Genomic DNA, 14,533 nt, shown 5'->3' with positions numbered 1-14,533 from the left:
ATGTGCATACTGTCGATGTGACTTTATGGGGACACTGTTGATGTCATTGTTATATGGTCACTGAGATCGTCACAGTTATGGGGACACTGTACATTTCATTGTTATGGGGTTACTTTGGATGTCATTATTATGGGGACACTCTGAATGTCATTGTTGTAGGGTCAATGTGGGTGTCACTTATGTGGGTACTGTGGATGTGACTTTATGGGGACACTGGATGTTATTGTTATGGGGCACTGTGGATGTCACTGTTATAGATATACTGTGAATTGTCACGGTTATGGGGGTACTGTGGATGTCACTGTTTTATGGGCACTTTGAATGTCACGGTTATTGGGACACTTTAGATTTTCCTGTTATGGGGGTACTGTGGCTGTCACTTTAGGGGCACATAGCAATCACATCTACAGTGACATTCAATGTGCCCCTAAAGTGACAGCCACAGTATCCCCATAACAGGAAAATATACAGTGTCCCAATAACCGTGACATTCAAAGTGCCCATAAAACAGTGACATCCACAGTACCCCCATAGCAATCACATCTACAGTGACATTCACAGTGCCCCCATTGAATGTCACTGTAGATGTGATTGCTATGGGGGTACTGTGGATGTCACTGTTTTATGGGCACTTTGAATGTCACGGTTATTGGGACACTGTATATTTTCCTGTTATGGGGGTACTGTAGATGTCACTTTATGGGGAAACAGTGGATTTCTCTTTTATAGGGGCACTGTGGATGTCACTGTTATGGTGTTGTCCTTGTCCATTTGTAACAAATGCTGCCACCATGTGGTTGGATAACCACATGACACGCAAAGGCATCTACTCACCTGACTGCTTTCTTGATCCACCAGAGCTCTCATAGAGCGCTCTGCTAGATCAATGAGAGAGGTCTGCTTCTGCACACTTCTCTCTCTCTTCCTGCTTGACACTGATCTGTATGATTAGTGCAGACAGGAGGATGCAGGATTTTGAAATGGAACACAGCAATCTCCACGCTGAAAGGTACAAGGAGATGAAAACTCTGATCACTGGAAGCTAAAGGACCTTTAATGATCACGAGTGAGAGGGGCCAGAACCAGAATACTGTGGTGTGAGTCTAAAGAAATGTCATCTTTTAATAAAGATAATTATGTGGGTAAGGGAGAGAAAGGTGTGCTTGTTAGGGGTGTATATATGTTCATTGTGTAGCAGGGCTGTGTTTGTCAGGTGTATATGCAGCAGTGCTATGTGTGTAAGTTACAGACTATGACCCTTCCACTTCATTAAACCACGAGGGAAGGTATAGTAAGTAGAAAATATCTTTCTAATCTTCTTTTGCTTAAACCTGGGGTGTGTCTTATAGTCTGGCAAATATGGTATATATTTGGGCCAGTACAGGGGGGGTTTGACACCTAATTATATTGTAGAGGACACTGTGGCCCACACTCGCCAATCGGGGAGGGTGGATTTTGAGGGAGAACGATGCCACGCACCCACTCACCAGTGTAGCGGAGAGTGGCTCCTGTTACACTCAACCAGTGCCCACATCGAAGCGCTGTACAGGAGTATACAGTTTGGGAGGGGGGGAATCTGTCTTATCAAAACCCACTCCACTGTGCCCTGCACTCGGCAGTGTAGCGGAGAGCGGCTCCCACTACACTAACCTGTGCGTTTAGCTCAGTGCCCACATGGTAGCGCTGTACAGCGCGATATGGGCAGTACCAAGTCAGGGGCATGGTCACCGGCTTTTGTACACAGCGGCTCCTGCTGCATTTAACACCGCATGGAAGTGTCCAGGGATGTACAGTGTGATGTGGGTGCTAGTAAGCACAAGCTTCTGTGCCAAGTGGTTTCTGCTGCCCATGCATGGGGAGGGGGGTGTATTTCACCAGTATCTATGAAAATAGGTCAGCGGGGCGCCAGGAAGAGGGACCCCCACATTGGTTTGTCCTGGGTATTTTGTGTATTCTAAATAGCTGATGCCTTTGCATTACAACTATTCTACTAATTTATTTTCGTGAGCATGGACATTTCTGTATAGTCATTGTCCTGGTACAAGACATCTGCCCTTAAGTGGATGCATTGTCAATTACAGTCCTGGAAACGGCTGTCTACTCGTATTTTATATGCTTTGGGCACCTTTACTAGTTGGAGGCCATCAGCCTCAATATTCTGGACTAAACTATATATTGAATTATACAATTCTTAGCTAATTCCTCCTTTGTCGTTTCCTTTGAGGTTTACAAATGGTAAAGGCTACAATTGATGGAAGAGTAAGGCCTCATGCACACGACCGTTGTTTTATTCCGTGTCCGTTGCGCCGTTTTTTCGTGATTTTCTGCGGACCCATTGATTTACAATGGGTCCGTTGAAAACTCGGCTAATGCACCATTTGCCATCCGCGTCCGTGATCCGTGGTTCCAGTCCGTCAAAAAAATATAACCTGTCCTATTATTTTCGCGGGAAAACGGTTCGCGGACCCATTCAAGTCAATGGACCGCTAAAAAACGCGGAGACACACAAGATTGTCGTCCGTGGTCCGTTTTATTCCTTAGACATTTTTTTACATTCCTTTATGTCTGGTGGTCCTCCAAAAATAAAGGAAGACACACGGAAACAAAAACTGAAACCGATCACGGAACAACGGAACACAACAACGGTCGTGTGCATGAAGCCTCAAGCTGCATTTACACGAGCCAATAATCATCCAGATTTTCGGGAACGACCATTCCTGCACATGGTCGTTCCCGACAATCTGCCTGTGTAAACGTGCGCCGATCACCCGTTGAATGCGAAACGCTTGTTCACCGGGTAATCCTGTCGCTTGTGCAGGTACCACCGATCATAGTTTCTGGGCAGCCGATCGTGTGGTCTAATCAGCAATCTGCTGATTCTGTATGAGGATGAGGGATCGCAATAGCGAATCCTCATACTGTAAAGGAGATCACCCGCATGTAAAGGCAGCAGTCTCCTTCACTGAACGAGCAGCCGACTGTCGTGAAGCAACACTTCCTTCCCCACAATCGTCCCGTCTAAATCCACCTTGATGCTGCAGGAGAGGAGAAGGCCTCAATTTGAAACAACAGCAAATTTTTTGTGTTCAAAGTGTCTAATCCAGTAAATTAGCCTAAACGTGATACCTGAGTCCAGAGCGTCTGGTGCAGAGAAACTGTAGCGTAATACAGTGCCAGCAAAGTGCATCTCAGGTACACTTGGGTGCAGAAATTAACTTGCATTGCAGATTTTAAAATCTGCAGCATGTCAATTGTGTTTTTCTTGTGCGGATTTTACCCTTTTCAATGGAAAACTGAGATCTACGGGGAAAAAACACACCACCAACATGATAGAGCGTATTCATTTTTCGTGTGCAGCTTTCTTGTGGATTTTCGGCACACAAAGCAGTGCCATGTGCAGTTAGGCTACTTTCACACCTGCGTTCAGGTGTCCGCTCGTGAGCTCCGTTTGAAGGGGCTCACAAGCGGCCCCGAACGCAGCCGTCCAGCCCTAATGCATTCTCAGTGGAGGCGGATCCACTGAGAATGCATCAGTCTGCCAGCGTTCAGCCTCCGCTCAGCGAGCGGACACCTGAACGCTGCTTGCAGCGTTCGGGTGTCCGCCTGGCCGTGCGGATCCGTCCAGACTTACAATGTAAGTCAATGGGGACGGATCCGTTTGAAGATGACACTATATGGCTCAATCTTCAAACGGATCCGCCCCCATTGACTTTCAATGTAAAGTCTGAACGGATCCGCTCAGGCTACTTTCACACTTAGAAGTTATAATGCAGACGGATCCGTTCTGAACGGATGCAAACGTCTGCATTATCGGAGCGGATCCGTCTGATGAAACATCAGACGGACCCGCTCCGAACGCTAGTGTGAAAGTAGCTTTACTCGTATTAGAAGTAAAGTATTTATTCATGTTTAGTTAATGCTAAACTACACGTGTTTTGTCATGGGATCCATGCTTACCACAATTGACGGCATACGGCTGGAATATGCCATCATTTAGTGATCAGGGATATTTGATCCTTTGGAGCTCAACAAACCATGAGGGAAGGGGCTGCTGCCCCAAATTCTATATTAATTCATGATAAGAAGCAGGCGAGTTAGACGTTCTAGATCTGCAGAGGTGCGGTAGTATTTTCCTGACACAAGGTGATTGACAATATTAGTGCATAATATATACATCGTTTGTCCACTATTTCTCATATAATATTCATATATTGCATCTACACTGTTCATTGATATCTTCTAGACATCTTTCTCATATAACAGCCATATGTCAGGTACAGGTATGAGGAATACTTTTTGATGCTCATCCTTTCTTATGGTATTTCTGACTATAAATTAGGGTTTTCCCTGGGTGTAGAGGGTCATTTTCAAATTTACTTTGCCCCTCACATACATTATTATTGCGCTAGTGTGTTTCAGCTAGTAGTCTCTATAGCACATACTTATTATCATACAGTTATCTTTATACAGGTGACAAATGACCTGTGTGATGATGGAACGTTACCCATCGACCTCAAGGAAAGAATCACAAGACAGGTAGGTACTTTATAGTAATTACTGATAACAGGCAGGTGAGATGTGAGCTATTTGATATAATATACAGTATTTGTGCATAATGTTTATCTCTAATTTACACTTTCTTCATAATATGCATTTCTTGCATATGCACTAGTTGTTAAAGGGGTTATCCTTGGCGGGTCAGCCACTATAGAAGGTCTGTATTAGTATTGGATAATAAGTGTCTTTCATCGACAGCTCCTACTAGAACAACTAGAGGGTATTAAGAGTCGTCTGGGAATACACCATTTTTAATAGATGCCCACAGTCTAAGGACCACACAGAGGAGAAGCCAGCTGCTGCAGACGGGACCAGGGCCAAGTTTGCTGCGAGGGGGGAGGGGGCACCAAAATGTAGCTTCGCTTGTGTTGGCAAAAGTCCTTGCACCGGCCCTGATACTATCCCATTCACCTACTCAAAACAGAAAAGGTGAAGTACTGGCTCCTCTGAGCTTAGGGGGAAGAGGCGCCTCTTCCTTACCACAGGGAAGCCTCCTATGAATCTTTACTTTTGTATTTGTCATATAAAACTGAGGCACAGTATGGAAGCTGCATGATTGTTCCATATCACATGAATAGGTAATAAGGCTGTGTGCATGAGGCCAGCTCTGAAGCACCCCTAGAGGGAGCAGTGTATAGTGTAAGTGATGCCGAGGCCGGTCAGGTCATTTTTATCTTCATACTCACTTGCTGTGCTCCAATAAACCAGCAGTAAAATACATTGAGAGGACTCATACTCACACAATGGAGAGGACTCATACATACACACACACACACACACAATGGAGAGGACTCATACTCACACACACACAATGGAGAGGACTCATACTCACACACACACAATAGAGAGGACTCATACTCACACACACACACAATGGAGAGGACTCGTATACACACACACACACACAATGGAGAGGACTCGTATACACACACACACACACACACACACACACACACACACACAAACTGCTGGTTTGTCGGAGCACATCATCGAAATGCAAGCGAGTATGAAAATATGAATGACCTAACCGGACGCGGCATCACTTACACTATACAAGGCTTACACTAGTTTGGGGGGGGGGGGGGGGTTTCAGAGCTGACAGATTCCATTTAACAAAAGCTGTAAGTTATTCTATAAATTATGATGATGCATCTTCTGGGCACATGTCTCTGACTAGCAGTAAAGTCCATGGGTGTTCGTGTTCAGCGAGGGCCTTAGTTCCTGGACCAAGACCAATACCATTTTCTGCCATCTCTTGAACAGCTTTTTTGCACCTAACTATTGTGCATTTTAGTGCAGGGAGAACAAAAAGACAATTTGACATGTTTTATAAGAAACAAAGTTCTAAAAGATTCACACTTTTATTGGGTTTAAGACATGAATACAAAGTAATAGTTAAAAAAAACTGCCCTTCTTCTCATAATAGGAGAAAGAGGCAAGTCATAGTGCAACCAAACGTAACAATTGCTCCAATTGATTTAAAAAAAAGGTACAATTTAAAATTGTACTCTCCTCCCATATATTAAGTATAAAAATGTACTGGAGCGTCATGTTTGCTGTGCCAGAACCAGTAGCTGCTGTAGTGAACAGTGGGGCAAATGGATATAACTTGATGCTGAATGCTGACTGTTTCTCCAGTGGCGGATGAACTACTACCACCAGCACGCTCTGCTAGCTGAGGGTATTATAACTTCCCATTAGCTCAGGGGCACGAGTGCTTTGTATGCTTGCAGAGGAGGACATGCGTGCAGCTCGCTCATGACTTAAGCATTCTCTATAAGACGTTACATGCATCTCATTACCATGCTCCGAAAAACTTTATATCAAGAACCTTTAGACCTTTTTGTTTCTCTTTTATTACAGGTTTATATTACACTATTTACAACAGTAATACATGGGTATTAGCGATGGCCAAACTCCATAGATGGAATCCATAAGCATTAAGAATCCAGTTTCCATCTACTGACTTATTCCACTCAGACAGATCACCGATATAGGGATTGTTAATCTACTTGTAGGTTCTTCCAAGACAGTTGCCGCATGTTCATAGTCCATATTTCTACGCATCACAAAGATATGCCAGACAATGTCATGGGTGCAGGGTCCCACACCCAAGTAAAGGACTGTAACACACTTGACTCCTGTCTGAGCCTAGTCATAGTTTTTCAACATGAAAGGCTCAGAAGAAAGGCTGCTGGTGGGGTCCACGTTCCAGGCCTCTTCTGAGGGTACATTCTGAGATGTCTTTGTGAAACATGTCTTATAATACAGAACACTGCCTACGTACCACGGATGTGACCCAGCCTAGAAGTCTGAAGCATGAGGGGGTGGCCGGGTTACTATTTACAAAATGGCTCAGTTTCCTGATAAAATCAGGGCATTGTAAACTAGTTTTAAGTAGAAATTTTGGGGGTGGGGGGGAATGAGGGAAATCAGGTAAGTGTAGATTCGTTTCACAACGCCTTCTGTGGGGGTTGGTTCATAGCCATTATTGTACAGATCTGAACATCAGGACAGATGAACAGTGGATATAGATTTGAGGGTCCTAAAAACTAAAGATTGGTTGTGGTGAGGAAGTTTAAATGCATAGATAAAAATCCTATAAAAACACCTATGAGGACATCAGTAGTAACTGAAATATATCAAGAAAAGATTGTTCTACAAAATCTAGAACCATCTATAAAAAACCCACAACACAAACCCCAGGACTGGCAGATATTTCTATTATTCCAGTACATGGCAGTGGAGCTCAGCAGCCCACAGCGAATACAGCAAATATATTTGTATCATCAACCAACTTGCAAAACAACTTATGAAAATAAAAAATAGAACATTTTTAACGTTCTGCTCTCAGAGGACCAGCCTCGATCGGTCACCTGCAGACCGGCACATTACGTTAATACAGCTCTACCGCGCCATCACACCTGTTATATAGCCCAACTGCAGAAGCCCGTCCATTCTATGTCCAGAACCACACATGCTTTATATTAGAACACTTACAAATACCATCTACAACTTACAGCAATCAACTATTAAAAAAAACCTACATGGGTAAATGCACAGAAGGTCCCTGCACTGTTAGTGACGTTTGTATTAAATAAAGAGAAAAAGAAAGCAAATTTCAGTTTACAACCAATGTCCTCACAGATGCTAGGATTTGGGTAGAAGTACAACTGCAGAGGCGAAAACTTTTGCATATATGAAATGGTGCAGACAGTGTATGGCATTCAGGGAGCGAGAAATGTGCTGCTGGCTAAATTCTTAGATGGTTTGGTATTGATGCCTATTGATACCTCCTGATCTATAGGCTCATTGAATAGGGGGGTTTCTCAGGATATATACTAGTGGACTGAAATATGCCCGACTACTGCACCCACCACCAGTCGCTGGTACGAGACAACAGAGGCAGTAGAGGCATGCCGTGCCACTTCATCTTTGCATGATTGGCATGGACTCCGTTGGGTCACACTATTCAGCTTTCTACACACAGCTGAGCTGACACTAGGAGTAGGGCGCCACACTGCTTTTCTAGCTTTGCCTACACTCTGCGTTAGCAATTGGTGGAAGCTACACAGGTCAGATCCCCTGCCGTATGTGATATTATAGCCACCTTAAAAGGAGTTGTCCGCATTTATAATACTGATGACCTGTCCTCAGGATAGGTCATGAATATCAGATCGGCGGGGGTCCGACACCCCCACTGATCAGCTGACTGAAGAGGAGGTAGCGCTCTTCGTTGTTTACCTGCAGCGGCCCCTGTTAGGTTGGGTTCATACACTGAATTCTAGTAGCAAAAAAAAAAAAAAAAAATGCAATTAACAATAAAAACATGAAGGAACCAGATCACTGAACTTGTAAACCATACTTGCCAGATGCTCCCTAGATACAGGGCGTGTAAAATGTCCACACTGAAAGAAGATTTATCAGCAGCACATAAGAATAGCAACCCTATTATGAGCAAGATGACTGAATGCTCAAGATCTTCTAATGTTAATATAGATAAGGCTTTAAGCGGCATCAGCTTGTATAGGCCGCAATCATATATACACAAAATGGCTGCAAGATCGGATACATCCGCTTTCACCAATGGGATTGTTTATTGCAATATTGCGAGGTCCGGCCGATAGGACTACACTACCCATATGCCTCTGCCTGCTGGTAGTACAAACGCTATTCTAACGGGTGAGATGTAACAGGACATGGCTAAGGCATACATACACACGTGAGGACAGTTTAACACACGCATTTGCAACCGTGGCTCGGCTGGCCGAAACTCCCTGCATCATCGTGATCCATGATGCTGCGAGTTTCTACCCGACTCCTACAGTGACATGGGCCGGAACGCACAGCACCATACATCACTATGATGCAGCGAGTTCAGGTCAGCCCAGTCGCAGTCTGCTCAGGAGATGTGGCCACCACACGAGCCGCATGTCCTGAACCACACATACAATTGTAACTGGTCTAACGGTAATAGTCCGTAGACTAGAACTGAGGTGGGCTATTTCACCACACCCGGAAACCAGCCCTTAGAAACTTGCTATGGAACCCGATTAAAAGAACAGTTTTTAAGGGAGGGGGGAACGTCAGAACGTAATAAAACACAGAAATATTTAAAGCTAAAAATCAATAATTTAAAATATATATATATAATGCACAGATATAATACTTATTCAAGGCTTTGATGAAGTGTACAGGTAACCTACTTATAGCCAAGGCAGCCATGAGAGTGTTCATTCAGCTCAGCGGCCATATCCACAACGTAGGTGACCTGTATAGGGTCATAGGTTGAATCATAAAACCGAACTCTAGCCCTGGGCCAAACCAAAAAGTGAAGTGCTGCTGGTCTATAGTAACTCAGAACCATGTCTGCAGTTGCTGGTTTATATAACCATTTAGTTGCATTTTGTTGATTTTTGGATCGCAGTATTTTATTTTTTTAAGCGCTACCCCCTTGTGTGAACGATGATGTATTCCACATTTCTCTTGTAAGGATTACAGTTTTATTATCCATCCTCTTCTCCACTGCTTGAAGTAAAAGTTCAGAGTATTGCTGCAGGAGGGCGAGCGTCTTATCGTCACCCAGTTGCTCAGACCCCATGTGAAACTGAAGGCTCAAGTTTTTCCTTGCAGTCCTCGTGCTGTGGAGACAAATCTTCATTCACTGCAGCCTCGGCCTCTTGGATCTTTTAGAGAATCCAGCTCCCGCTTTACCATGCCAAATGTTGCACTCAGGAGGCCTGCTATTTTACCATGGTCCAAGTGAGCTGCTGGGCCGGGGGTGGTCACCTGTAGGAGAGAAACGGGGCAGAAGGTTTGGACTTGTTTTATAGAGCTCCAGCTCACCGACATTCTGTAATGTACAATCCCTCTCCACAAAACGAAGAGCCCGTATTGGCTACTTTCACATTTGCATTAATGCCGGTATTGACATCCGGCAGAGGATCTCAATACCAGAATTAAATGGATCCATTTTTTCATAATTCCTGTATCAATTACACGGACCAAAAATAGAAACACGCAACACTTTCAGTTTACTCCCATTTTGCATGAGCTGAACTCAAAGATCTGAAACATTTTCTACATACACAATTATGGCCTTTTATTGTGGGCAGTCTAAAGGCACACCTGTGCGATATTCATGCTGTCTAATCAGCCATCTTGATATGCCACACCTGTGAGGTGGGATGGATTATCTCGGCAAAGGAGAAGCGCTCGCTAACACAGATTGTGAAACAATCGGTCTTTTGTGTGTGTAGAAAATGTTTCAGGTCTTTGAGTTCAGCTCATGCATAATGTGGTGTTTTATATTTTGGTCAGTGTATATTATTAACACCGTTCCTCAGTGGTTGTTAGAGTTAATATATTTGAGATTTGGTGCATATAGTTTCTGGCGGTTGTCTTGTTTGGCTTTATAAGAAATTTGTCACCTAAAGCCATTTTGTTTCCAGTATCATACATGGTGACACAGGACCCCCCTATCCTGTAAGCAATCAATACTGTAATTCAACCTCAATTTCCCTATTGAAAAAGTTACAAGTGACACTTGTGATAACAAATTCTGACTTCTAGCTTTTCTTAAAGGGGTTAATCAGATATCTAAAATAACCTCCCCCCTCAATGCCCCGGCACTTGTATGGCTTATACTTGCTGCTCCCCGGAACCCGTGTAGGCTCCGAATCCCTGCACGGCCAGCACTGCATCTCCCTGTTGCTCGGATCAAAATCCGGTGACGGGGTGGGATGTGTGCAAATAATAGCATGCCGCGATGGGACAATCCCCCCGCCCCCATGGCCCTCATGCAAGAGCTGCTTTCTCTTTAAAATTTACCTGCACGTCATCTCATTTGCAGCAGTGGTGCAGTGTAATTACAACTGCTCGTCCCGGTCTCTTGAATGGGACAGAGCAGCTATAATTAGACTACAAAGGAGACGACGCAAAGGTCATTTGAAAAGAAAGCAGAGCTCACATGAGCACCTCAGTCGCTTCAAACAGTTGATCGGCAGAAGTGCCGGGAGTTAATGCTTGAGGATAGGTCATCAATATTAAGCCACTGCACTACCCCTTTAATATAGTCGCACATGACTCGCCGGCTACTTTTCTGTGACGTTGGCTCTAAAACAGTTGCATGACAGCAAGTTGCACACTTTTTTTGTATCGCGCGCGGTTAATTGTGTTTAGTAAGAATGGGTCTAAACATCATAAAATGTAACACGAAAGAATGTCTGCCATAGAGCTCTATAAACTGCATAGATAAGCATTCTTGTTACTGAGCACTATTCTCTAATACCCCTACTGGAGCGCATGTAAGTGAACCAGATTCTACAACAATTTCCTCTGTCAGCTCCAAACACCCCCCAAACTAGAGTACGCGGTGGATAGTTGTAAGTGATGCCGAGGTCCGGTTATGTCACTTTTATCTTCATACTGCCCTGCGATGCGGACGCTGTGCTCCAACAAAGCAGCAGTAAAATACATTGAGAGGACTCCCGAGCTCACTCACATAATGGAGAGGATTCAAGGAGTCGTCCTCTCAATGCATTTTACTGCACAGCGTCAGAATACGAATGAGTATGAAAGAGAGAAATGACATAACAGACTCGACATCACTTACACGACTTACTCTAGTTTGGAGCCAACAGATTCCCTTTAAAGGTAAATACACCAAGTCCTCTAATGTACAGAGGTACAACCGGATACATTTACTTACTGATCGATAAAGGCTCAATGCCCGACGCAGGCTGTCCTGCAGCTCAGAGGCAATCATTTCACACTGTTCAAAGCTGACCGCTTGTGCTGAAAGAGAAAGATTGGAGATATATAATAATGTCACTTACTATCCCACCCTTTGCTTCTTATTATTGCTGGAGACATATCTCCTAATGATGGACCCCTCAGCAAATCACACTAGTAGAACCTTGCTTCACAATAAAGCTATAACCCCTTAACCCCTTCTCTCCTATTTCCGCTCTACAGAGCACTTTAGAACCGCACTCTGATTGCATCAAGCTTTCCTTCACGTCTTTCTGGGTCTCACAGAAACATGACCGACTCCCCTGCTGCATGCACTTACCGACAGGTCCCTGTAACAGGGGCGAGGACCACAATCTCTCCCATCTCTATCAAATAATTGATCCTTAAACTCAAACATTTCCTTTTTAAATGGTTTGTGGCAAGTTTAGAGTCCACAGGATAGGGGGTAACTAACTGATCGCTGGGGGTCTGACTGCTGGACTCTGGCTAGGGAGAACTTCTAAACTTGACACAAACCCCTTAAAGTTTACTCTGTCTCATCTACTCCCCATCCAATTAACTGTTCTCTACTGTCCACCGGGGCCCCACCACTACCTTTATCCAACGCATCCTCTCAACTGACATCCCTGCCATCATCAGGAGGTCTTCCATATGCCACACACCATTCTGCTGCCTCCAATCCCCTTTCTGCTCCCCATCTATTCTCTCTGACCACAATTTACTTACACTCTCACTCACCGTCTTTAAACTTCTCCTCCAGTCCACACCCTTGTAATAAACTCAGAACGTCTTGATATTCACGCACTGTGACTCCCTTACCACTCTCAACCTTATCTTTTCCTTATGATGGCAGATACAGCCACTTCCATGCTATGGAGAATCCCACTCTTTTCCATCAGCTACTATATATCCTTCTCCACCCTGCTTTCTAAAACTCAACATGTAACTAACCCCCTCCTCCACACCATACCCATCACAGTAATATGGCAATAGTTCCATGCATTCTCCAGTCTCACCAGTCTAATGCCTTGGGGAAATTTTTGCCCTGTCATACAAACCTTTACCTCCTCTAACTCAAAAACATTTCTACTATCCGCTACGTCATGAACCCCAAGTAAACTAAAATGCTAACGCATGCTCTCATCGTCTCCCGCCTGGACTACTGCAAGAGCCTCCTCGGTGGCTGTTTCTTCCCCTTCAATCCATCCTCCACTCCGCTGCTTGGTTTATTTACCTCTCCCTTTGCCCGTCTCTTCACTGGCTCCCCATTGCCCAGTGAAATCAGTTCAAAATGCTAATAACACATACAAGGGCACCCACAATTTGTCCCTTTCTTAAATCTCAGACGTCTCCTGATACATCCCCACTCGTAATCTCTGATTCTCACAAGACCTCCCTCTCTGCTCTACACTTACTATCCAAATACATCAGGACCCCCCCCCCCAAAATAAAAAAACTTTCAAAAGCAACCTGAAAACCCACCTCTTCAGGAAAGGCTATGCCTTAAAATAACCCAGCTACTACTATCGGAGCAGATTCTACCCTTATCTGCTGTCTCCTTCCCCCTTCCTTTATATATTAATGTCCTCTCCCCTACTGTACCAGTCTGTCGCTGTTAGTCCATGCCTATTGTACTTTTTTTTAGATTATGTATAAAAGTCCCCTTACATATGTAAGGCTACTTTCACACTGCATTGTTAATTCCAGTATTGAGATCTGGAAGCGGATCTCAATACCGGAATTACACAGATCCGTTTTGATTTTGCACATCAGGATGCATCAGTTCCGTTAGGATGTCGTTGTCTGAAACCAAAATGGAAAAAAATGGATCCAGTGCTAAATACATTGAAAGTCAATGGGTGACGGATTTGGTTTTTTACGCTCCTAAAAAAAAAAAAGGATCCGGCACCATTGACTTACAATGTTTTCAGTGCGGATGCTTTTTTTTTTTTCGTTTTTTACGACCGGACACAAAACAGAATGCTGCCGGAACGGAAGACATCCTGATCCGAAAAACAACAACGCAAGTGTGAAGTAGCCTAAAAGTTATGGTAACAACGTACCTGAAGGTATAGATTGCATAAATCAACAAGGTTCATCTGTCCATCTACTACCAATATTTATTACAAACATATAGAAGGAGATGACAACTCATACAGGAAACATAAAACAGTAACAGACTTAGCTTGGGTAGCAGAATCAGAGAGAAGAAATGAAGTGCCTCACCATTCTGAGAGTGGATTATGAAACGAGACAGGCGTGGACAAGACGAAAAGGCCAGAGACTGGACGGAGGGAGATGAGATGGAGTTTTGAGGTCACCCACACAAACAGGAGATAGAAAGGGAGAGACCATCAAGGTTTGACCTCTGTGCCCACCTGAGTCTAGAGTAGATGCTGCACCAACTGAGGGAGATCTAGGTCTAATGGTTTCAACAGGACACAGTCTGGATGATGATCGGGAGTGTGGCCAATAGTAGAAGCTCTCCCTCTATGAATAGGCCTAAATCCTTCTGGACTCAAGTCCACTTTGTCTATGGGTTCATGTATATCAGGCTTGTTGCAACTGTTTCTTCCAGGATGTCCTTCCTAGGACTGGCATCTCTGTCTGACCCTTTCTCACATACCCCTGAAGATTGATTGTCATTCTTGCAGGTTAAGTCTGTAAACAATGATCTAGGTTTCCAGCTACAGCCAGGGGATCTTGGCGACCTTGTGATTCC

At 44.1% G+C, this 14,533-nt stretch overlaps 1 protein-coding gene across 1 annotated transcript in view; it reads right to left on the bottom strand.

The window, feature by feature from the left end:
* Positions 1-5,910: 5,910 nt before the first annotated feature.
* Positions 5,911-14,533, bottom strand: part of MAPKBP1 (mitogen-activated protein kinase binding protein 1) — a 154,273-nt gene continuing 145,650 nt past the window's right edge. The window contains 7 exon segments of the mRNA XM_040410984.1: positions 5,911-9,656; positions 9,658-9,743; positions 9,745-9,846; positions 11,768-11,853; positions 14,190-14,258; positions 14,261-14,410; positions 14,413-14,533. Of these exon segments, the coding sequence (XP_040266918.1) occupies positions 9,497-9,656; positions 9,658-9,743; positions 9,745-9,846; positions 11,768-11,853; positions 14,190-14,258; positions 14,261-14,410; positions 14,413-14,533 (774 nt within the window). The 3' untranslated portion in view covers positions 5,911-9,496.

Source organism: Bufo bufo, chromosome 11, assembly GCF_905171765.1.
Source record: "Bufo bufo chromosome 11, aBufBuf1.1, whole genome shotgun sequence".
NCBI classification, from domain to species: Eukaryota; Metazoa; Chordata; class Amphibia; order Anura; family Bufonidae; genus Bufo; species Bufo bufo.
Note: the sequence above shows the minus strand (reverse complement) of the source record. Positions and strands in the feature narration are given on the sequence as shown.